This window comes from Dendrobates tinctorius, unplaced genomic scaffold (assembly GCF_039654945.1).
Source record: "Dendrobates tinctorius isolate UK_male_01 unplaced genomic scaffold, ASM3965494v1 ptg000120l, whole genome shotgun sequence".
Taxonomy (NCBI): domain Eukaryota; kingdom Metazoa; phylum Chordata; class Amphibia; order Anura; family Dendrobatidae; genus Dendrobates; species Dendrobates tinctorius.
Genome location: NW_027361788.1, coordinates 6,034,225 through 6,057,542, shown reverse-complemented (window position 1 = coordinate 6,057,542; position 23,318 = coordinate 6,034,225). Strand labels below are relative to the sequence as shown.

Sequence of the window (23,318 nt, the reverse complement as noted above, 5' to 3'; positions counted from 1 at the left end):
CTGCTCAGCCGTGTATCTAATCCTATCCTGTGTGATACCGACTGCTGAGCCGTGTATCTAATCCTATCGTGTGTGATACTGACTGCTGAGTCGTGTATCTAATCCTATTCTGTGTGATACTGTGTGCTGAGCTTTGTATCTAATCCTATCCTGTGTGATACTGACTGCTGAGCCGTGTATCTAATCCTATCTTGTGAGATACTGGGCTACCCCTGCAGTCTGTGTATCTAATCCTCTCCTGTGTGATACTGACTGCTTAGCTGTGTATCTAATCCTCTCCTGTGATACTGACTGCTCAGCCGTGTATCTAATCCTATCTTGTGTGATACTGGGCTACCCCTGCAGTCTGTGTATCTAATCCTCTCCTGTGTGATACTGACTGCTCAGCCGTGTATCTAATCCTATCCTGTGTGATACCGTCTGCTGAGCCGTGTATCTAACCCTATCCTGTGTGATACCGACTGCTGAGCCGTGTATCTAATCCTATCCTGTGTGATACCGTCTGCTGAGCCGTGTATCTAACCCTATCCTGTGTGATACCAACTGCTGAGACGTGTATATAATCCTATCCTGTGTGATACCGACTGCTGAGCCGTGTATAATCCTATCGTGTGTTACTGACTGCTGAGCCGTGTAGCTAACCCTATCCTGTATGATACCGACTGCGGAGCCATGTATCTAATCCTATACTGTGTGATACCGACTGCTGAGCCATGTATCTAATCCTATCGTGTGTGATATCGACTGCTGAGCCGTGTATCTAATCCTATCCTGTGTGATACTGACTGCTGAGCTGTGTATCTAATCCTATCCTGTGTGATACAGACTGCTGAGCCGTGTATCTAACCCTATCCTGTGTGATACCGACTGCTGAGCCGTGTATCTAATCCTATCTTGTGATACCGTGTGCTGAGCCGTGTATCTAATCCTATCTTGTGTGATACTGTGTGCTGAGCCGTGTATCTAATCCTATCCTGTGTGATACCGACTGCTGAGCCGTGTATCTAATCCTCTCCTGTGTGATACTGTGTGCTGAGCTGTGTATCTAATTCTATCCTGTGATACTGTCTGCTGAGCCATGTATCTATTCCTATCCTGTGATACAGTGACTGCTGAGCTGCGCATCTAATCCTATCCTGTGTGATACTGACTCCTGAGCTGTGTATCTATTCCTATCCTGTGATACTGACTGCTGAGCTGCGCATCTAATCCTATCCTGTGTGATACTGACTGCTAAGCCGTGTATCTATTCCTATCCTGTGATACTGACTGCTGAGCTGCGCATTTAATCCTATCCTGTGTGATACTGACTGCTGAGCTGTGTATCTAATCCTATCCTGTGTGATACTGCCTGCTGAGCCATGTATCTAATCCTATCCTGTGTGATACTGCTGAGCTGTGTATCTAATCCTCTCCTGTGTGATACTGACTGCTGAGCCATGTGTCTAATCCTATCCTGTGTCATACTGACTGCCGAGCTGTGTATCTAATCCTATCCTGTGATACTGACTGCTGAGCCGTGTATCTAATCCTATCCTGTGTGATACTGACTGCTGAGCCGTGTATCTAATCCTATCCTGTGTCATACTGGGCCCCCTGCAGTCTGTGTCAGAGGGTGGTCTGTGTTGGCACGGTAATAAATTGTGTTATTTCCAGCTTTACAGAAGGACGATAATACCATAGAAATGATAAGAATAATAGGCCTCAGTTACCATAACTGTCTACAAAGAAAACTGTTGCTGATAGGAACCAATCACAGCTCATTTTTCATCTTTTAAACCGCTCTGGGACAGCGTGGCGAGTTTTGAGTGGCGTCTTTTATGTGGCGAGGTTGTTGTATGTGTGATGAAATGTGTGCTGAGGGTGGTATGTGTGTTGAAGCATGTGGTAGTGTGTGGCGCATTTTGTGTGTGTGCTCATATCCCCGTGTGTAGTGAGTATCTCATGTCAGGGCCCCACCTTAGCAACTGTACGGTATATACTCTTTGGCGCCATCGCTCTCATTCTTTCAGTCCCCCTTGTTCACATCTGGCAGCTGTCAATTTGCCTCCAACACTTTTCCTTTCACTTTTTCCCCATTATGTAGATAGGGGCAAAATTGTTTGGTGAATTGGAACGCACGGGGTTAAAATTTCGCCTCACAACATAGCCTATGATGCTCTCGGGGTCCAGACATGTGACTGTGCCAAATTTTGTGGCTGTAGCTACGACGGTGCAGATGCCAATCCTGGACATACACACATACATACAAACATACACACAGATGGAACTTTATATATTAGATTTTCATCTTTTACATTTTAAAACTTACAAAAAGTTTTACCTGCATCTTACCTGCGGATTTAATGCAGATTTACTACGGATTTTCTACAGATTTTGTGCGGATTTCCCCTGCGTTTTTACAGCTGCAGATTTCTATTATGGAGCAGGTGTAAAAACACTGCAGATTCCGCACAAAGAATTGATATGCTGCGGATTCAAATCCGCGGAAAAATCCACAGCAGGTGCACAGCAGTTTTTGTTTTACATAGAATATATTGGTACTGTACACCGCAGGAGAATCTGCTGCGGATGCTCAGCAGAATCCACAATGTGTGCACATACCCTTAGGGTTATGGCTTGTTCACCATCGTCGTCAGGAAAGGCCAGGTGATGCAAATTTAACAGCTTTATGATAAAAAAAAAAACATAATAAATACCCTGCAGTAAATAAAGAGCAATATAGTGCATGAAAATAATATAGGGTACTTCATTAACATAATTTTTATTAAAAAAAAATGCAAAAGCCATCCCACCAACGACACTAATTGGGACGGTCCTACTCGAATATTAAAACCTTACCGTTTGTCAAGTGTGTATGTGGATAAGGACTTAGCCCAACTAGTGGACACACAGCCGAGGGAGACCACATCAATATAATGCCCAGGTCAAAGAAAAAGGTTAGATTTTAATATTAGAGTAAGGACCGTCCAAATTAAGTGTCACCGTGACGTGGTGAGATGGCTTTTGCATTTTTTTTAATCAAAATTATGTTAACTAAGTACCCTATATTATTTTCATGCACTATGCTGTTTTTTTTATTTATCTACTGCAGGGTATTTGTCTTTGGTTTTGTGTGTTCAGTGGCCAGTGTGAATGTGCACTTACATGCTGCATTGCACACCAGTTTGCATCGCAGTTCATTTCTTTAGGTTTTTTTATATATAAAAATCCAGACCCCTCTAACCTTGTGCCAAAAAACTGCAGCCATGGTTTCTTGTAAGCAGTTGCCTAACACTCTGAAAATGAAAATACTGGTGGCCCACAAAGCCGGAGAAGGCTTTAAGAAGATGGCAAAGCATTTTCAAGTTAACCTTTCCTCAGTTTAAAATGTAATGAAGAAATGGCAGTTACCAGGAATAGTGGAGGTCAAGAGGTTTAAGGTCTGGAAGACCAAGCAAAATTTTAGTGAGATGTTTTTAGGATTGCTAGAGAGGCAAGTCAGAACCCCTGCTTGACTGCAGAAGACCTTCAGAAAGATTTATCAGACTCTGGAGTTGTGGTACATTGTTCTACTGTTCAGAGACACCTGCACAAATATGGCCTTCATGGAAGAGTCATCAGAAGAAAACCTCTCCGGCGTCATCACCATAAAATTCAGCGTCAGAGGTACGCAAAAGAACATCTAAACAAGCCTGATGCTTTTTGGAAACAAGTCCTGTGGACCATTGAGATTGAAATATACCGTATATACACGAGTATAAGCCGACCCCCCTAATTTTGCCACAAAAAACTGGGAAAACTTATTGACTCGAGTATAAGCCTAGGGTGGGAAATGCTCCATAGATTATGCCCCCATATGCTGCCCCCATAAGAAGCTCCATAGATTATTCCCCCATATACTGCCCCCATAAGAAGCTCCATAGACTGTTCCCCCATATGCTGCCCCCATTAGAAGCTCCATATTGTTCCCCCTTATACTGCCCCCATAAGAAGCTCCATATTGTTCCCCCATATGCTGCCCCCATTAGAAGCTCCATATTGTTCCCCCATATGCTGCCCCCATTAGAAGCTCCATAGATTATTCCCCCATGTGCTGCCCCCATTAGAAGCTCCTTAAGATTATTCCCCCATGTGCTGCTGCCGCTGCTGCAGCATGTAAAAATAAAAAAAATGACATACTCACCTCTCCGTCGCTGGGTGTCAGATTCTCACCTGTCCTGCGTCCATGGCTGCTCACCGCTATCTGCCACGTCATCAGTCAGTGACGTTCAGACTGCAGGGGGCGCGGCGTGCACTAATCACGTCACCGCGCCCTCTGCTGTCTGAAGTCACTGACCGATAACAGACAGCAGCAAGCAGCCATGGACGCAGGACAGGTGAGTATCGCTATACTTACCCGTCCTGACGCTGTGTCAGGACGGGTAAGTATGACCTGACACCCCCGCCCCCTCTCCCCCTCCGACCCCCCGGTGTATATGACTCGAATATAAGCCGAGGGGGACTTTCAGCCAAAAAAAACGGCTTATATTCGAGTATATACGGTAACTCTTTGGCCACAATGATCATCAAAGGTGTGCGTGCAGAAAAAAAGGTCACAGAATTTCAAGAAAAGAACATCTCGCTAACTATTAAGCATGTGGGTCGATCGATCGTGCTTTGGGGGGTTGTGTTGCAGCCAATACAATGAGGAACATTTCATGGGTAGAGGGGAGAATGGATTCACTGAAAAGAGGATGGCTTCTAGAAATGGATAATGATCATAAACCCAATCAAAATCCACAACAGAAACTCAAAAGGGGCAAGCTGAAGGTTTTACAATGGCCCTCGCAGTTCCCTAATCTGAACATCATTGAAAATCTGTGGCTAGATCTCAAAATAGCAGTGTAGGCAAGACAAGCCAGGAATATATACTGTATATACACTTATAAATGAATATATATAAATGCAATGTGTAAATTATATATATAGATGTATACATGTATGTGTGTATATCTCTATCTACTGGTAGATAATAGATAGATGATAGATAAGACAGATAGATGATAGAAAATAGATAAGATAGATGATAAGATAGATCAGATAGATATCGTAATCTGTCTATCATCTATCTATCCATAAAATTATCTGATAGATATATAGATGATCGATAATAGAATAGGTGATAGCTATAGATACACATATGTATATAGCTGCCATATGCCCATAACCATAATAGAACAGTGTTCTCCGCACCCTTGCATTCTTTCTATTTCTTATCACACACTTTATTATGAAATGTTTGGAAATGTAATGTGGTTAAAAATATAAAGTCTCTGATATTTTGCACTCCCTCCAGATCACTGCCTTTTCATGGTTTAATTGGCCGGCTCAGGACTGTGGCCCAATAATGGCAAATCAATGGTATTACAGCTAAAAGAGCAATTTCCTTGGTTCTCCTCTGTTTTGTTACACTGGAAGCATTTAATATTTTATCACACATAATGAACACAATTGGTGTGCATGAAAACAGAATTAGTGGTGGAGTGAACCAGGAGGCAAGATGCCGCTTTAGTCAGGATCTTTATGAGGTTGCATGGGATCAGGACTCTGGGGAGCGACTGAGTTGATCAGCAGCACACTGCGCTCTGCTCTGCGCTCTCAGGGGGACATAAGAGATGAGGAAAAAGGAAAAAAAAAAAAAAAAAAAAAAGCAACATTCAAACATGATCAATTGAATATATTCGCTGTGAGCTTGGAGGAGAAAAAAAATCCACGAGGCCGGATAGCTGATATTTCCCTGGATTATTGATGTCTGTTACAGACCAACAATGTCCGCTGAGCCACCTGATCGCGCTGGTTTGATAATTGATTGCAATATTGATTCACTGCCCAGAGACGTTCATGGCTGGAAAGTACATGGAGATGGACAGTTGGGGCAGGTTTTATGTGAACAATTTACAGTGACATTCAATAACCCTGTCCATTACTGCCGAATGTGTGTTTATGGCTTTTAAAGGGCCTTCAAAGCAGCACGGCAATGACCGGGGGCATACAAGAGGTACAGAGGTCTGTCACTTGTTAATTATCTTATTAGGATCAATATGTTTGTGTTGCTAGGGATCTGACTTACGAGTAAGGGAACAGCATAACATTAAAGAAGAGCTCAGTTTTTCTACTATAACTGCACCCGATTGTCACACTTTACACTTCTCTTACACATAGTTTACTTATTTCCATGTAGTGCAATCTCCTATTTTCTTCCCTTCAGCCTCCATTTGATTACTAGCAGTCACTTTGCATCATAACATCTATATTCTCCTAAATATACTATAAGTATACAAGTCAGGGAGGCTGAACTATGGTCTCCTACATTATAATGTGCACAGGCACTGTGCAGTCATCATCATTATCTTTGATAGGCGCTTCTTAACTTATCTGCAGAGAACTTCAGCAGTACAGTTGCATCATACAGGAACTTCTGGTTGCTGAGATGGTGATCCCGTGAAGTGACCATAACGCCATGTAATTTTCATGGAGTGGGCAAGTCACAATGAGATGAAATGACTAAACTAAATAGGTGTATACCGCGTCAAAGATTCATTGAAAAACACAAGGGAAGTAAAGGCAAGCCAATCCCACAGATGGGTTAGTGTAGCCCAAATTACTGAAAAACGTAATGCTGGCTATGATAGAAAGATGTCAGAACAAAGAACATAGGCGCTCGCTGTGTAACCACACCTGTCCGGGTGCCCATACAAATCCCTGTCCACCACTACAGTGACTACAATTAAAAACACACATGTGACATGCACAATGTGAACAAGTCTGTTGGACCATGTTCACACCACCCTGACTGAAACACAAACAAAAAGAACAGAATGACAAATGTGCAAAAATATCACCAACGTCAAGGTAACCCGTGGTGAAGCAGCTTGGCATACATTTTTTTGCAAAAAACGTATCGACTAAATACCCTGTGTTTGTTATTACCTTTTATCAGCACTTGCTGATTACTGTTATGTCTTATTGCGAGATATTTTTTCACATTTGTCATTCTGTGCTTTTTGTTTGTGTTACAGTGACTGCAATGTAGTCTCTGAAAAAAAGAAAAGAAAGCAAAAATTCTGCCGGGGAATGTAAACTTTTGAGCACAACTGTATATATATAAATAATGCTATATAGGTGACATATGGGAGCGTCAACAGAAAACTCCACTGTTCCACTGCTGATATTTCCACATACAGATGATCATCATTGCAATTCAAACGATATTCCCATCATTGAAGGTAACATAGTATTTAAGGTTGAAGGAAGACTTTACGTTAATTCTAGTTCAACTCATAGCCTAAAATGTTGATCTAGAGGAAGTGATCATCTATCCAAAATTATAGGTTATCACTGGGTCTTTCACTGATCACCAGTCTCCGAAATTCCTGTCAGGATGGAGCGGTGGTCCCACATGTCCACCAAAACTTTGTCTATCCTCCATGACTGCGGGAAATAGCCAAGCACCGCTCTGAAAAAAAGCCCCTCTGTCAGAATGGAGAGGTGATCACACATCGCCACCACCATTCCATCCATTCTGTATGACTGGTGGAGATATCAGAATACAGCCCTGAAAAGCTCAATCAGAATGGTGCGGTGGTCACACGTGGCCACCACCATTCCATTCATTATCCATGAGTTGTGGAGATAACAGAATACAGCGCTGAAAAGCCCCGTCACAATGGTGCGTTGGTCACACATGTCCACCACTATTCCATCCATTCTAGATAGCCAAGTACAGAGCTGAAATGATTCATCAGAATGGAGCGGTTGTCACACATGTCCACCTCTACTCTATCCATTCTCCATGATTGGTGGAGATAGCAGAGAACAGCAGCTGAAATGCCCCATCAAAATGAAGCGGCAGTCATACATGACCACCACCATTCTATCCGTTCTCCATGACTGGTGGAAATAGCAGAGTACAGCAGCTGAAAAGCCCTCATCAGAATGATGGGGTGGTAACACGTACACCACTATTCCATCCATTCTAGATAGCCGAGTACAGCGCTGAAATGCTTCATCAGAATGCAGCGCTGGTCACACATGTCCACCACTATTCCATCCATTCTCCATGACAGGTGAAAATAGCTAAGTACAACACAGAAAAGCCCCGTCAGAATTGTGCGGTGGTCACACATGACCACCAACATTCAATCCGTTTTCCATGAAAGGTGGAGATAGAGGACTACAGCAGCTGAAATGCCCCATTAGAATGGAGTGGTGGATCACACATGTCCATCACTATTCCACCCATTCTCCATGATTGCCGGACACAGCCGATTACAGCGCACGACCCCAGTCTGGGGATTTCGAAGCTCTGTTCTTAGATAGGTGATCACTTTTATTGATGGGAATAACACTTCAATGGCAAAAGCTGTCAGTGTAGTATTGAGGCACGCAGGTTTAGAGCTCTTAAAGACTAAAAATGTCTGACAAAACATAACTATGGTCTTTAGGCTTCCATGAGACAAGACATAGGTCACCAGCTTCATCTTACCAACACACCGGGCTTCATTGCCATCTTTCATTAAATTTGTATGCAATCATTTAACAGAGGCAACAAATGACACATGCTTCCCTTGTAACTACATTCACATTTGTCGGCTCAGTGGTAACAAGAACAGATATATTTAGATAACATATACAGCAGCGTATCTCAGATGCCTACAAAAGAATCCCCAAATTGCAGGATACAATGTGCCACTAGAGGTTACGGTCTAAAGCTGGATTGTAGAGCACTCTGGGGTAGTTTCACAAGGATCATTTTTCATGAACTATTGTGGATACGAGTCAAGACCCCAGGAGAGCGCTTTGGATAGACATCGCACAATCCAGAATATAAATTAAGGCGAAGGATCAGCAGGTAGAAGGGGTCAGCTAGGGTCCGGCCATTCATTTTTAATCTACGTGCCGCTCAGTGTTCTTTATGGAGAAGATCATCTCACACCGAACCAAATCTCTGACAAAGGGAAGCCGTGCTACTTTTCCTGGCAGAAGCAGCATGTACAGACAGCTAAACCAGAGCCAAAGGGCTCGCCCTACGCACTCTCACTCTGGCGCTGTGCTAATAGTGCACGCACACCATCTGGAGCTTGGCTCTGACGGAGCTGGTGCTTTGGAGCCTTGAACACTCCTTCGCACCCTCCGCTGTATCACTGTACGTACATGTGCTCTTTAGCACTGCCAGAGGGAGGTGGACAGACAGTAATTGTACAGACAGGAAACACATCTGTCAACTTACACTAATTCCAGGAGCCAACAGGCAAATACTGAGCTGAGTGTCACAGAAGCGTGAAACGCAGACAGGGCTCAGTGCACACACCATCATGGAGCTTACGGAAGACTCAGTATAGGATCTGGGTTCTTATTCTGCATTAGATCCATTATCTGTAATATATTTATGTAGACCTTGATCCCGAACTTCATCCTGTGTAAGGTCTCATTTTTTTCATGTAGGAGTTTTTTTCACACCTTATATAATCTATAGAACTGGTCACATGGCCAGGAAGTTTTGCACCGGTTGTCCAGTTTTCATATCAGTCACAAATACAAATTTATGGATCTGTGAAAAAAAAAATTGGACAGCACTGGTACGCCATCCATGTGTCGACTGTTTTTCACAAACTGGCATATTTCACGGTCTATTTACAGACCGCGATGCCTGGACTGGCTTTCTACTCGAATTTACAGCCTCGAAGACACACATACAGTAAGACTGTAAGTTCTGTATGTGGACTGTGAAATTCACTTGTGATAGAAGCTTAAAGGGGTTGTCCAGGCTTAGGGTACAAGTCTTCAGTCAATCTATGTGAATCGTAACAAGCACACACCATGCACACTGTTGGGAATATCCGGTGCTGGTACCGGGAGTGGACAGTCATTGCAATTTGAGTACATCCAGCCACATTACGAGTAGACGTGTCTGGTCTTGCATTGGGTAAGGCCATAAACAGGTAGTCGGCAAGTGACCGAATGTATGCAAAGCACATACTTGCTATCTTGTGCGTGCCTGCTCCCAGCACAGTCATCAGAGAATCCTGACAGTGTGCACAATGCACACTTTGAGGATTCACAAGTCTGGGGTCAAATGGAGTGGCAGCAGACATGCATCCCAAATCTGGACTACCCCTTTACAACACCTCCATTAATTTGTTTTGGATGCGTGAAAAACTGACACACGAGTTGAACACTGATGAAAATTAGTCCATTTTTTGGCATGCGAGAAAACTCGCTGACGTCTGAAGGAGACCTGCCTGCACCAAGACGAGAAGCAGGAGCAAAACAATGTCAGTGCGCAGGAAGCAATATCCCTCTGCTGCTAAACGCTTCTAATATCGCTGACGCCAGCTTTTTATGCCGTTTTAAGCTTTCGTTACAAAAAGCAAAAAAATGTCTACACACAGACAGCACTACAATTCCCAGAGAAGACACATCAATAATAATTATAAGCAGCGGATACGAGAGGTAGACAGACTGACACGCGGCTGACAGATGCCAGGTGATCTCTCTGTCACGGCGCAGAGCGCAGGATGAAAGCGAGCCATACTTACTTTTTCTGAGTAGTGTTCGGTGGGCAGGGGAGGATATTCACACCGTTCTATCTTCTGACACAGAGAAAACAAGTTCATTTTGTCGCCGTAGAAAGGACTCTGAAGTGCTGCCATCTGCACGGGAGAAGGGGAGACTCTAATTACACATCTAATCCAACATACGAAAGGCCTCTAAGAAACACAGAACAAGGTTACCTGCAAACCAGAAAAAACAGGGACCAGATCAGAGAGGCTGAGAAGACACAAGAATGTGCTGCTATGACTGAGTGCCACCATGACCAGGAGCCGCCATGACTAGGTTCCGCTATAACCAGGTGCTACCATAACTAGGTTCCACCATGACTGAGTGCCACCGTGACCGGGTGACGCCATGACCAGGTGATGCCTTGGCCGAATGCTGCCATAACCAGGTGCCACCATGGCTAGGTACCGCCATGACTGAATGCCACCATAACTACATTGGGACTGTCCATTAGAAAATTATGACCACGCATTATTTTCTATATTGATGTATAGACTAGAAATAAATGAAGCTGCCGCTACTAAACCTGGATTAAAACTCTGTCCTCCCGCACTATCAAGTGCCATTTTTACTATTGGGCTTCCATTGCATGGCAGAAGGGTCTCCACAGATAAAGTGTTTTTTTTTAGCTTCCGAAAACCTCTGTCCCACGGCTGCAGTTTCTTTAAAAAAAGATGATGTACACGCCCTCCCCAGGTCCAGCGCAGAGACTTAGTCACAGTTCCTGGTATCTGTTATTGTTTGCAGCGCTGATATCACATTGACAGCGCTGCAGCAACGGAGAGTTAGTGCTGGACCCAGAGAGGCTGAGTAATACATAAATTTGTTTTCTTAAAACTGCAGCTTGAGACAACCCCTTTAAGGCTTTATTTCATCAGTTTCAGTAGTGTTTGACTGAAAAGAAGACCTGGTTAGCAGCGGTCTACCGGAATCTGATCAGAAACCTGATGAACCTCATTATAAGTCAATATGATCTTTTCGGGATCAGACTAGAGATGGAGAAGTTGAAGCTCCATTAGGAAAAAGAAGCAGTGACGGTAGTGTGAACAAAGGCATAAAAAAAGCTTTAATTCCAAGGGGAAAAACTATAGGAATCCAGACCACAAGTGGGATGCAGGATTGTGTGCTTTAGGGAAATCCCACCCCGTATCCTAACTCTCCCTCATGTGCAGTGACCCTTGCCTACACGCCTGATGAAGGGTGTTATCTCTGAAACGTTGCACCACTTATTTTTGCACCTACTGCGACGTGATTAGTGGATCTGAGATTCTCATATATTTTACAATCCTGCCTGCAAATGGGATGTAAGATTGTGTCCTTTTGCGGAAGCCCACTCTGTACTCTTACTTATGTGACTGCTAATTACACGCTCGAAACGCTGCACCGCTTCTTTCTGTACCTTCCGCGATGTGATGAGCGGATATGAAATACTGGTAACAATCCCTATTTGAGGTATCTGTATGTGCTTCTAGGGGTGCAGTTCCTTCTTCCTATCTGCAACTAGTGTAAATAATGTGACTATTCTTCAGTATTTCCATTATGGTACAGAAAGGGAAGAGGACTTGTAGTCCTATTGCTTTTTTTTTTTCCCTGTGTAGTCTACCTTCTCCGTCCCGGGCTCTGGTGGTCCCGTAAGGGTTAATCTTGCCTCCAGGGTCAGTAAGCAAGCGGCAGCATGTTCCCACTGTGCCCGACCCCTCGCTGTGTCCCAGCTGCTTATTAAACCATTATGTGATTGGAGAGCTCCTTGTCACTGTCCTTCACTGTCACCCCCCAGCACCGGAGCCGTTCTGCGGCCCACCCTAATGAGCTTATACTGGGTAATTGTGGATATTATCCTGTTTTGCTGTGAGCGGCGTGCGCTGCTCAGCTTGTTTCGGGGGCCCTTTCTTTGGCTGATGTTTAATGCCTCTCGTTAGGATTTTAATAAGGGATTATTTGATAATTATTCTGCCCTTCCGTCCTCAGGTTAGAGATTCTGTTCATTACTATGCATTGTGACACGGATACAATGCAGAATGAGTGTCCTTCCACGACAGACATTAAACCCCTATTGTGACAAAAGGAGAAGAAAAAAAATCATTTCGCGTCCACAAGTGACACCGTCTAAACCTCACCACAAAAACTCCACTGAATTATTCACAATCTGCGAAACAAGCGCATTTAAATAAGCAAAAAAAAAAATTGCTGCTTATTGTGATACTGTGCAACTCGATATTCAAAAGTGAAAATAATGAGAACAAAAAAGAACGTAGGCTCCCAAGTTATGTACCAGTCAGGTGACCAAAAGGAACACGATCACCAAAATGCTACCCCAGCGTTCCGAGAGGAATCAGTCCCAAAGGCTGCTGCAGACCTACTTCTGAACACAAGAGGGCGGCAGAGTGCCCAAAACTATTTCCACTGTTGTATTTGAACCAAAAAGGCGCAGGAGCCAAAAGTTTGGGATTTTTTTGCGTTTTCGTTAAAAGTTACAACGCAAGTTCCCGAGTCCTTCAGATGTTTAATGGAAAAGCTGAATGACGACCAATATGCTTTCTAATATTGCGACTCCTACAGATATTATTACCCAGCTTTTCCAGACTCCTACAAGTCAAAAAGTTTTCCGTGTGACATGTCAGGGGGGAAAAGAGATGGGAGGTTATTCATAGTATTGGACTGTGAAAACTACCAAGGAGGTTGTAATAGCACTCAACTTTACCAGGAACCGATACACCTAAGAAACACTTGAAATAACTGAAATTTAATACCATATACTTAAAGGGGTTGCTAATCTTTATGCACTTTTTTTTTTTCTTAAAGGGGCTGTCCATCTTTGGGAATAATTTCTTTTTTCTTCTTTACTTAAAGGGGCTGTCCATCTTTGGGAATAATTTCTTTTTTCTTCTTTACTTAAAGGGGCTGTCCATCTTTGGGAATAATTTCTTTTTTCTTCTTTACTTAAAGGGGTTGTTCATCTTTCGGGACAATTTTTCTTTTAACTTAAAGGGGTTGTCCATATTTGGGGGCAATTCTTTTTTTTTCTTAAAGGGTCATCTATTTTTTGGGACAACTTATTTTGTTACTTAATGTGGTTGTCCATTTTTGTAGTCAACTTCTTTTTCTTTTACTTAAAAGCATGTATTTTTTTTATTTTTTTTTATTTATAACCATCTGCAAAGAAGATAAGAATCAGTAACATACATAGCATATAAAGACAAAGAAGGACATAACAATATCCAGAAAATGTAGCTTAGCTTGAAAGATTCAAAAGAATATGGGGTTATTCAGTTTAACAGTCAGCCCCGACCCCAACCCCCCCTTCCCCCAAAGCATGCATTTTGAGCCAAAAATCATTTTCGCAATTGGGTTTTCTTACAAATTTTACCCCCTTTGCCTCTATTTCCTTGCACATTCAACTTTGATGTGCTGTGTAGTCATAAATTAGCTGGAAGGAGATCAGAAAAAGACAGAGTTAAAAGAGTTCCAAACTTTCCATCAGTACGAGCTCACTGACGGATTTCTCAGTCACCTTATTCTGCAGCCAGAAATAGACAGTGCAACACAGATGCAACACGGCAAAACGGTGGCAGATTTTTCTTTTTTTTTTTATGAAACCCATTTGAAAAAAAGATTTTATAGACATAATACATGAGGTTACATAAGAAAAAATGGACACAAAATTAAAAAAACCTCAGCTCACATATATGAATCATGTAGAAATTAGAAATAAGAGGGATATTCCAGCATCAAGATCTTCATAAAAACACTTACTATTGAAAAATGTAATATTGCAGATCCAGTACCCAAACGCGTTTCAGACATTGCATCAATTAAAGACAGCAGTCTGAAACGCATTTCTACCTATAATGGCACTGTACCTGCAATTTTACATTTTTCTTCAATAAAGATCTTAACGCTGGAATATCCCTTTTTTTTATTTTTTACATAACTCCATTAAGAGGTTGGCCGCTTTAGGACTATTATTAAAAATGGTGTAATATAGCAATATGTGTGTCCGTACTAATATACTCCTGATTGTGGGTCTAATCTCTTTTTAAGTTGTACCCCCTCACTTGGCAAGTCTTCTGTTCCTCCATTAGTTGGTGGCAAGTACAGGAGAAAGTAACACGATACATGACTCGTCCTCCTCTACTGAATCACAGAGCGTCTTCTCATTGCCCTACTGGTGTCGGGAATCTACATGTGGTGGGGCGTTTCACATTGCAGAAATAAAGCATTTTTTTATTCTAAGTCTTGTTTTACAGCAATCTGTCTGCAGGATTTCACCCCAAATTTATATGAGCTTGTAGCACTTTTAAAGACAAGTCCAGCAATACCTTTACATGGCCAGTGCCTTCCTCCACTACGGAGAAATCAGCATTTAAATTCATATGCAAATAATGCTGAAGAGCTATGATAGATCTGAAGCTCCTGTCACCCCAGCTCTATTCCTGCCCAGCACCGTCTCCTTTTGCATAACAAGGTCATGAGATACCTGTGGCCTATCAGCGCTCGCTTCACACTTCCTACCTTCGGACAAATCACATATACCTGGAGGACGCAAGAGCTGCTGCTGCCCCGAGAGAGCCAGGGCCGACAACGCTGCAACAGGGCCGACAACGCTGCAACAGGGCCGACAACGGTGGAAAAGCGCTGGCACTAGAAGTGAGTATAGGTGTTATTATTTCACAAGGGGGAAACATAGAGATTGAGAATAGGTTGTGGACGACCTCTTTAAAAATATACTTAGTCATAATATTTTCTTTGTTTCTTATTTTCTTTCACATATTAACTTCTCCCACCTTCGGACAAATCACATACACCCAGAGGAAGCGAAAGCTGCTGCCCCAAGAGAGCCAGTGCCGATACCGCTGGAACAGTGCCGACACTGGAGGAGAGTATAGGTGTTATTATTTTACAAGGGTGAAACAGAGTATGAGAAGGGGTTGTCTGAAAATTATTTTTTTCCTTTGTCTTATTTTCTTTTACATGTACACATTTTTAGCTGTGAATTTTCCTCCAGTTTTGAAGTTCACGTTAAAATCTGCACCAAAATCGACATAGTTTTTAGGCAGATATTGCAGCTGATTTCACCCTATAAATTGCAGAGTGTGAAAATCTCCTTTGACACTATGGCTTTTGTTTTGCAATGGATGGGATTTGGAACGATGCTGTAAATATGCTGCGGATTTTCCACCCATACATCCAGACAGAAATCCATGTGTCCCTGTAAGCCTATTTTGTTCCCGAGAACTCCCTGGCGTCGCCCACCAGCATGGTATGCATACAGTCATATGTAAAAGTTTGGGCACCCCTATTAATGTTAACCTTTTTTCTTTATAACAATTTTGGTTTTTGCAACAGCTATTTCAGTTTCATATATCTAATAACTGATGGACTCAGTTATATTTCTGGATTCAAATGAGGTTTATTGTACTAACAGATAATGTGCAATCTGCATTTAAACAAAATTTGACCAGTGCAAAAGTATGGGCACCCTTATCATTTTCTTGATTTGAACACTCCTAACTACTTTTTACTGACTTCCTGAAGCACTAAATTGGTTTTGTAACCTCATTGAGCTTTGAACTTCATAGCCAGGTGTATCAAATCATGAGAAAAGGTATTTAGGGTGGCCACTTGCAAGTAGTTCTCCTATTTGATTCTCCTATGAAGAGTGGCATCATGGGATCCTCAAAACAACTCTCAAATGATCTGAAAACAAAGATTATTCAACACAGCTTTTCAGGGGAAGGATACAAAAAGTTGTCTCAGAGATTTAACCTGTCAGTTTCCACTGTGAGGAACATAGTAAGGAAATGGAAGAACACAGGTACAGTTCTTGTTAAGCCCAGAAGTGACAGACCAAGAAAAATATCAGAAAGGCAGAGAAGAAGAATGGTGAGAACCGTCAAGGACAATCCACAGACCACCTCCAAAGACCTGCAGCATCATCTTGCTGCAGATGGTGTCACTGTGCATCGGTCAACAATACAGCCACTTTGCACAAGGAGAAGCTGTATGGGAGAGTGATGCGAGAGAAGCCGTTTCTGCAAGCACGCCACAAACAGAGTCGCCTGAGGTATGCAAAAGCACATTTGGACAAGCCAGTTACATTTTGGAAGAAGGTCCTGTGGACTGATGAAACAAAGATTGAGTTGTTTGGTCATACAAAAAGGCGTTATGCATGCGCTGTATTGTTGACCGATGCACAGTGACACCATCTGCAGCAAGATGATGCTGCAGGTCTTTGGAGGTGGTCTGTGGATTGTCCTTGACTGTTCTCACCTTTCTTCTTCTCTGCCTTTCGGATATTTTTCTTGGCCTGCCACTTCTGGGCTTAACAAGAACTGTACCTGTGTTCTTCCATTTCCTTACTATGTTCCTCACAGTGGAAACTGACAGGTTAAATATCTGAGACAACTTTTTGTATCCTTCCCCTGAAAAGCTATGTTGAATAATCTTTGTTTTCAGATCATTTGAGAGTTGTTTTGAGGAGCCCATGATGCCACTCTTCATAGGAGAATCAAATAGGAGAACTACTTGCAAGTGGCCACTTTAAAAACCTTTTCTCATGATTTGATACACCTGGCTATGAAGTTCAAAGCTCAATGAGGTTACAAAACCAATTTAGTTCTTCAGGAAGTCAGTAAAAAGTAGTTAGGAGTGTTCAAATCAAGAAAATGATAAGGGTGCCCATACTTTTGCACCGGTCAAATTTTGTTTAAATGCAGATTGCACATTTTCTGTTAGCACAATAAACCTCATTTGAATCCAGAAATATAACTGAGTCCATCAGTTATTAGATATATGAAACTTGAAATACCTGTTGCAAAAACCAAAATTGTTATAAAGAAAAAAGGTTAACATTAATAGGGGTGCCCAAACTTTTACATATGACTGTATCTGCAGAAGGTGCTGAATGAGTGGCAGATGAGATGACGGGACCAGATGACTCCTCCTGTACAACTCGGCACATTATCCTAATCTTGAAAAGCTTTGGCTGCACACTTGGATAGGCTGTGCCAAATTTTAATAGTGCCACATAGGATTTAAAAGGGCCAGGGTCACAGGGAAGAGAAGCTGGAGTGTTACGAGATGCAGGAACAGGGCAGACTGGGTGAACCATGTGGTTTTTCACATGCCATCTCATTTTCCATTTATATATGTCTGCATGCTCAGTGATGTGGGAGACTAAAGACACAAAAGTGCATGCAAGGACTGGACTGTAATCTGTCTTCTGCGTTTCGGCAACAATCGACAAGAAAATCCCGTTTAGGTTTTTAATCGATGAGACTTTAAAAAAAAATGTTCCAGAGACCTAAAAATGAAAAATTACGTAAAAGGCTAGCACTACGGGAAAAAATAAAAAGAAGAAAGGCTCCAAATTTGCCAGGGCCTCAAGACAATCTCAAGTCACAAAGAGTCGTTCTTAAATTTACTTTGATCGGACTGAACGCAGTGACCTAGACCTCCCCCGAAAAAAAGAAGAAAAAAAAACGAATTCTGAGTCAGACACAGCCCAGTATTTAGTGCCGAGGAGACAGACTTCAGGCGTTCTCCGCGCTCTCCTAATAAGTGTTTGTGATGCCGGATCGGGGCTACATTTTGACATTTTGATTAGAACAATTACAGCTGAACGGCCAGATACCCAAACGTAAATGGGCCCACCACTCACGCGGCTGGTTCAGGGAAATTAGAGTGGGATTGTTTTTTTTTTATTGGCGTCCACTGCCCGTCTTGTTAAGGCCAATAAAGTCATCGCTCGTAGCAAAGACAAGGGAAAACTTATTTTTATCTCGGCTGATTTATCTAGATGACAGACTCCCCCAAAATCTGAGTTAACATGTCATGCTAAGGAGTAGTGGGGAGGAGGGGGGTGCTATTAAAATTTGCGACTGGCCGAGAAGCTTGTGGGAATGACAGGGAAATGGAATAATGTCTATTAAAGTGAAGTAGAGTAAAAAGGAAACATTGCTCTGATCAGACACTAAAGATGATTAACCCAGCAAATCCCATCGATACCATCCACAGCGGCATAACCAGGCAGAGGGACAACTCAACTGTGACCTGCATCAGATCTTATGTGACCGTGCAGGAATAGATTACCAAAACCATTTCTTTCACCAATTTATAAACCTAAGTTCTATTTTAAGGAGACCAAAAACCTTAGAAGCTGAAAGCAATTCATGTTTTCAATGAGTAGAGGGGAGCCTTGGTGTTGTCCATTCTCCAGAAGTGCACATGAGCAGTTTTACTAAAGTTGTCTAAGGGTCCATCTAAACAGGGACTTTGGCCAATTAGCGAGCACCAAGCAACTATACACAACTCGACCGTTGTGCGTTTACCAAGCAGTTTACACGGGTCAACGAGTATTGACGGTAACAGAAGATTGTTAATACAGTCTTTCTGCCAACATACCGCAACATGGTCTCTGCATCACATCTCCATTTTACCCTGGCCAAAGTGCTGTCGAGAACGAGCAGCACTTCTTGAAATGCACCACATGTATCACAGGGGGAAGATTTAGATGGGACAAATGTGTACAGATAGGGCAGTACCGTAAGGAACAGAATGGGAGTAAAGGTGATGGTAGCGCTCACCAGTAGGGATTTTGTAAGGAAACAATACCTGTAGAAGTCTGATGTGCCGTAGCTGCAGCTCCGAGGCTGGTGGAGATAATTGTCTGGACAGCAGTGTGGCACAGCGGAGATTACTGCTATGTGCCGGCCGCGCTCACAGAAAGGATGAGATATGAAGTGTATAAACAACCTTTTTTAATGACCAATATGTTTTGGCACGAGATGTGAAGTGTATAAACAACCTTTTTTAATGACCAATACGTTTTGGCACCTTTACGAAGGTTAAAAAAAAAAAAAAAAAAAAAAAAAAAAATGACAACAACGTCCACTATGGCTAAAAAGAGCTGTAAGGGGTGCAATAAGAGATAAAAATAAAGCATTTAAAGAATTAAAGCAAGTAGGTAGTGATGAGGTATTAACTAAATACAGAAAATTAAATAAATTCTGTAAAAAGCAAATCAAGACAGCAAAGATTGAGACAGAGAGACTCATTGCCAGAGAAAGTAAAAATAATCCCAAAATATTCTTTAACTACATAAATAGTAAGAAACTAAAAAATGATAGTGTTGGCCCCCTTAAAAATAGTCTGGGTGAAATGGTGGATGAGGAAAAAGCCAATATGCTAAATGACTTTTTTTCATCAGTATTTACACAAGAAAATCCCATGACGGATAACATGATCAGGGATAAAAATTCTCCGTTAAATGTCACCTGCTTAACCCAGCACTAAAATTGACAAATCCCCGGGCCCAGATGGGATACACCCCCGAGTAGTGCAGGAATTAAGCACAGTCATAGATAGACCATTATTTTTAATCTTTAAAGATTCCATAATAGCAGGGTCTGTACCACAGGACTGGCGTATAGCAAATGTGGTGCCAATATTCAAAAAGGGGACAAAAACTGAACTTGGAAATTATAGGCCAGTAAGTTTAACCTCAACTGTGGGTAAAATCCTGGAGGGTTTTATAAGAGATACTATACTGGAGTATCTGGAGAAGAATAACCTTATGACCCAATATCAACATGGGTTTACAAGGGACCGTTCCTGTCAGACTAATCTGATAAGCTTTTATGAAGAGGTAAGTTCCGGACTGGAACAAGGGAATGCAGTGGACATGATGTACATGGACTTTTCAAAAGCTTTTGATACGGTGCCACACAAAAGGTTTATACATAAAATGAGAACAATGGGGATAGGGGAAAATATGTGTAGGTGGGTTAAGAGCTGGCTCAGGGATAGGAAACAAAGGGTGTTTATTAATGGAGGACACTCAGACTGGGTCATGGTTAGCAGTGGGGTACCACAGGGGTCAGTTTTGGGCCCGCATCTTTTTAACATATTTATTAATGACCTTGTAGGGGGCATAGAGAGTAGAATTTCAATATTTGCAGATGACACTAAACTCTGCAGGGTAATCAATACAGAGGAGGACAATTTTATATTACAGGAGGATTTATGTAAACTAGAAGCTTGGGCTGATAAATGGCAAATGAGCTTTAATGGGGATAAATGTAAGGTCATGCACTTGGGTAGAACGAACAAGATGTATAATTATGTGCTTAATTGTAAAACATTGGGCAAAACAGTCACTGAAAAAGACCTGGGTGTATGGGTGGACGACAAACTCACATTTAGCGGCCAGTGTCAGGCAGCTGCTGCAAAGGCAAATAAAATAATGGGATGCATTAAAAGAGGCATAGATGCTCATGAGGAGAACATAATTTTACCTCTATATAAGTCACTAGTGCGACCACACTTAGAATACTGTGTACAGTTCTGGTCTCCGGTGTATAAGAAAGACATAGCTGAACTGGAGCGGGTGCAGAGAAGAGCGACCAAGGTTATTAGGGAACTAGGGGGTCTGCAATACCAAGACAGGTTATTACACTTGGGGTTATTTAGTTTGGAGAATCGAAAGCTTAGGGGTGATCTTATTACAATGTATAAATATATGCGGGGACAATACCAAGAGCTTTCTAATGATCTTTTTACTCTTAGACCTGTGACGGGGACAAGGGGGTATCCTCTACATCTGGAGGAAAGAAGGTTTAAGCATACTCACAGACGCGGATTCTTTACTGTAAGAGCAGTGAGACTATGGAACTCTCTGCCATATGATGTTGTAATGAGTGATTCCCTACTAAAATGTAAGAAGGGACTGGATGCCTTTCTTGAAAAGTATAATATTACAGGGTATAAACACTAGTCTCCTTAATATTGCGTTGATCCAGGGAGCTAGTCTGATTGCCGTATGTGAAGTCGGGAAGGAATTTTTTTTCCCCAAAGTGAAGCTTACTGTTTGCCACATGGGTTTTTTTTTTTGCCTTCCTCTGGAACAACATGTTAGGGCAAGTTAGGATAGGATATGGGTTGAACTAGATGGACTTAAAGTCTCCCTTCAACCTTAATAACTATGTTAACTGATTTTTTTTTTTTTTTTTTTAACTTGAGCAAGGTGTTGAAACGTGTTGGTGAATAAAAAACCTTTTTATACTCTCCGGGTCTCATCCTTTCTGTGAGTGCAGCCCACACATAGCGATAATCTCCGCTTTGACAAATTTATCACAGTGTCTCATGCTGCTTGATAAATTTGGGGACAATCTTGTCTAAGGTCTCACCACCTTTAGGCTTACTTTAATCGACTAAAGGCCCTTTTACATTTAGCGATGCACCAGCGATCCGACCGGCGATACGACCCGGTCAAGATCGCTGGTGCATCGCTAAAATGATCGCTAGTGAGCTTTCACACAAAGATCTCACAGCGACGCAGCGCACGATACTCACCTTTCACACACAGCGATCCAGACGTCCTCCCGCCCGCGTCCAGCGTCGCTCGTCTCACACTCACACAGCAGGAAGCCCAGCAGGAAGCTGATGACGAGAAATGGAGCCGCCCGATCAGCGATGGACAGCGGGGGAGCCGGTTGGAGGTAAGTATCACACATAGCGATATCGCTGCTACGTCACAAAACCAGTGACGTTTTAGCGATATTGCTAGCGATATCGCTATGTGTAAAACGTACCGAATGGTTGTGCAATTTTGTTGTTGTAAAAGAAAAAAAATAAGGCCACCCCCCATTGGCGAGCCTGTCGAAAAATATGTCAAAAACATGTAACAAATTAAGTCAGATTTATTAAATCAGTACCACTGTGCACTCGGCCACATTTTGCAGGAAAAAAAATGGCCAAGGAATTGTGAGATCTTTTTAGACATTTTAAGTGCATTTTGATAAAGGATTTGCTTCATTTTTTCCACCATTTTAGTGCAAAGTATTATAAAGTCTCGCCTTTAAATAGGTCACCTAATTTAGGAAACTAGTTTCCTACACGGGGATTAGAACCGTGACCCAGGTTGACCTTTGGATATGACCGTCTGAAATCGGAGAAGCCCGCTTCTTGACAATTATACATACAATCAAATGTGCACAAAATCCAAAATTGCTCAACAGGAGCAGTGCGCGGAAAAGAATCCAGCGCTATTCCCCACCCGTGACAGATGAGACTTCTTTATAGGTGGAAGCTGAGCGTTGTACAAACAGATTAGTCATGAAATGTGTTAGGTGCAATTAAGTGTAACAGCTGCATGGCTTGTACGCTGCCATCTGGATCTGACTTACAGCCATATAGCATTTAATATGCAAACATCAGCCTATTATAAGATTTCAGCACCCATAAAGGGGAATAAACTCTGTGCCTAGGTTTTCGTTGGATGGCCTCCTGATATGAAGACGCTGGGGTAACACAAGTCGGTTTTGAGCAATTCAAGGGCAGTAACATTTTCCAACTTATCTACAACTGTACCTTTTTTTTCCTACAGTATTTTATAACATTTGTTCCTTCAGAGCTTAACTTCCTACTATAAATGGTGGAAGGAAGTAGCCATGTGCAACTATGGAAGGAGTCAAGTCTTCTGGACACCCATGGAGGTGTCACTTTTACGGTATGTAAATCAATACCAAAAAGAGTAACCACTCGTTTCACTCTTTGCACTTTAAGTCGTCAAATTTTTCGGAAACCTCAACGACAATGCCATAAAATACACCGTCTACACATCACATGGGAAAATATCCAAAGTTCTTTAGACCCTAATGCAATTACATTCAATGTCATTTCCAAAACATTTATGCATTTTAAACATTATTCCCAAAAACACTTCAAATTTAATTCAT

At 42.2% G+C, this 23,318-nt stretch overlaps 1 protein-coding gene across 6 annotated transcripts in view; it reads right to left on the bottom strand.

Moving 5' to 3' along the window:
- Positions 1-23,318, bottom strand: part of NEK6 (NIMA related kinase 6) — a 247,120-nt gene that overhangs the window by 7,209 nt on the left and 216,593 nt on the right. For all 6 annotated transcript variants that reach the window (XM_073590703.1, XM_073590702.1, XM_073590708.1 and 3 more), the window contains one exon: positions 10,560-10,673. In XM_073590703.1, the coding sequence (XP_073446804.1) occupies positions 10,560-10,673 (114 nt within the window). The remainder of the gene's footprint in view (positions 1-10,559; positions 10,674-23,318) is intronic.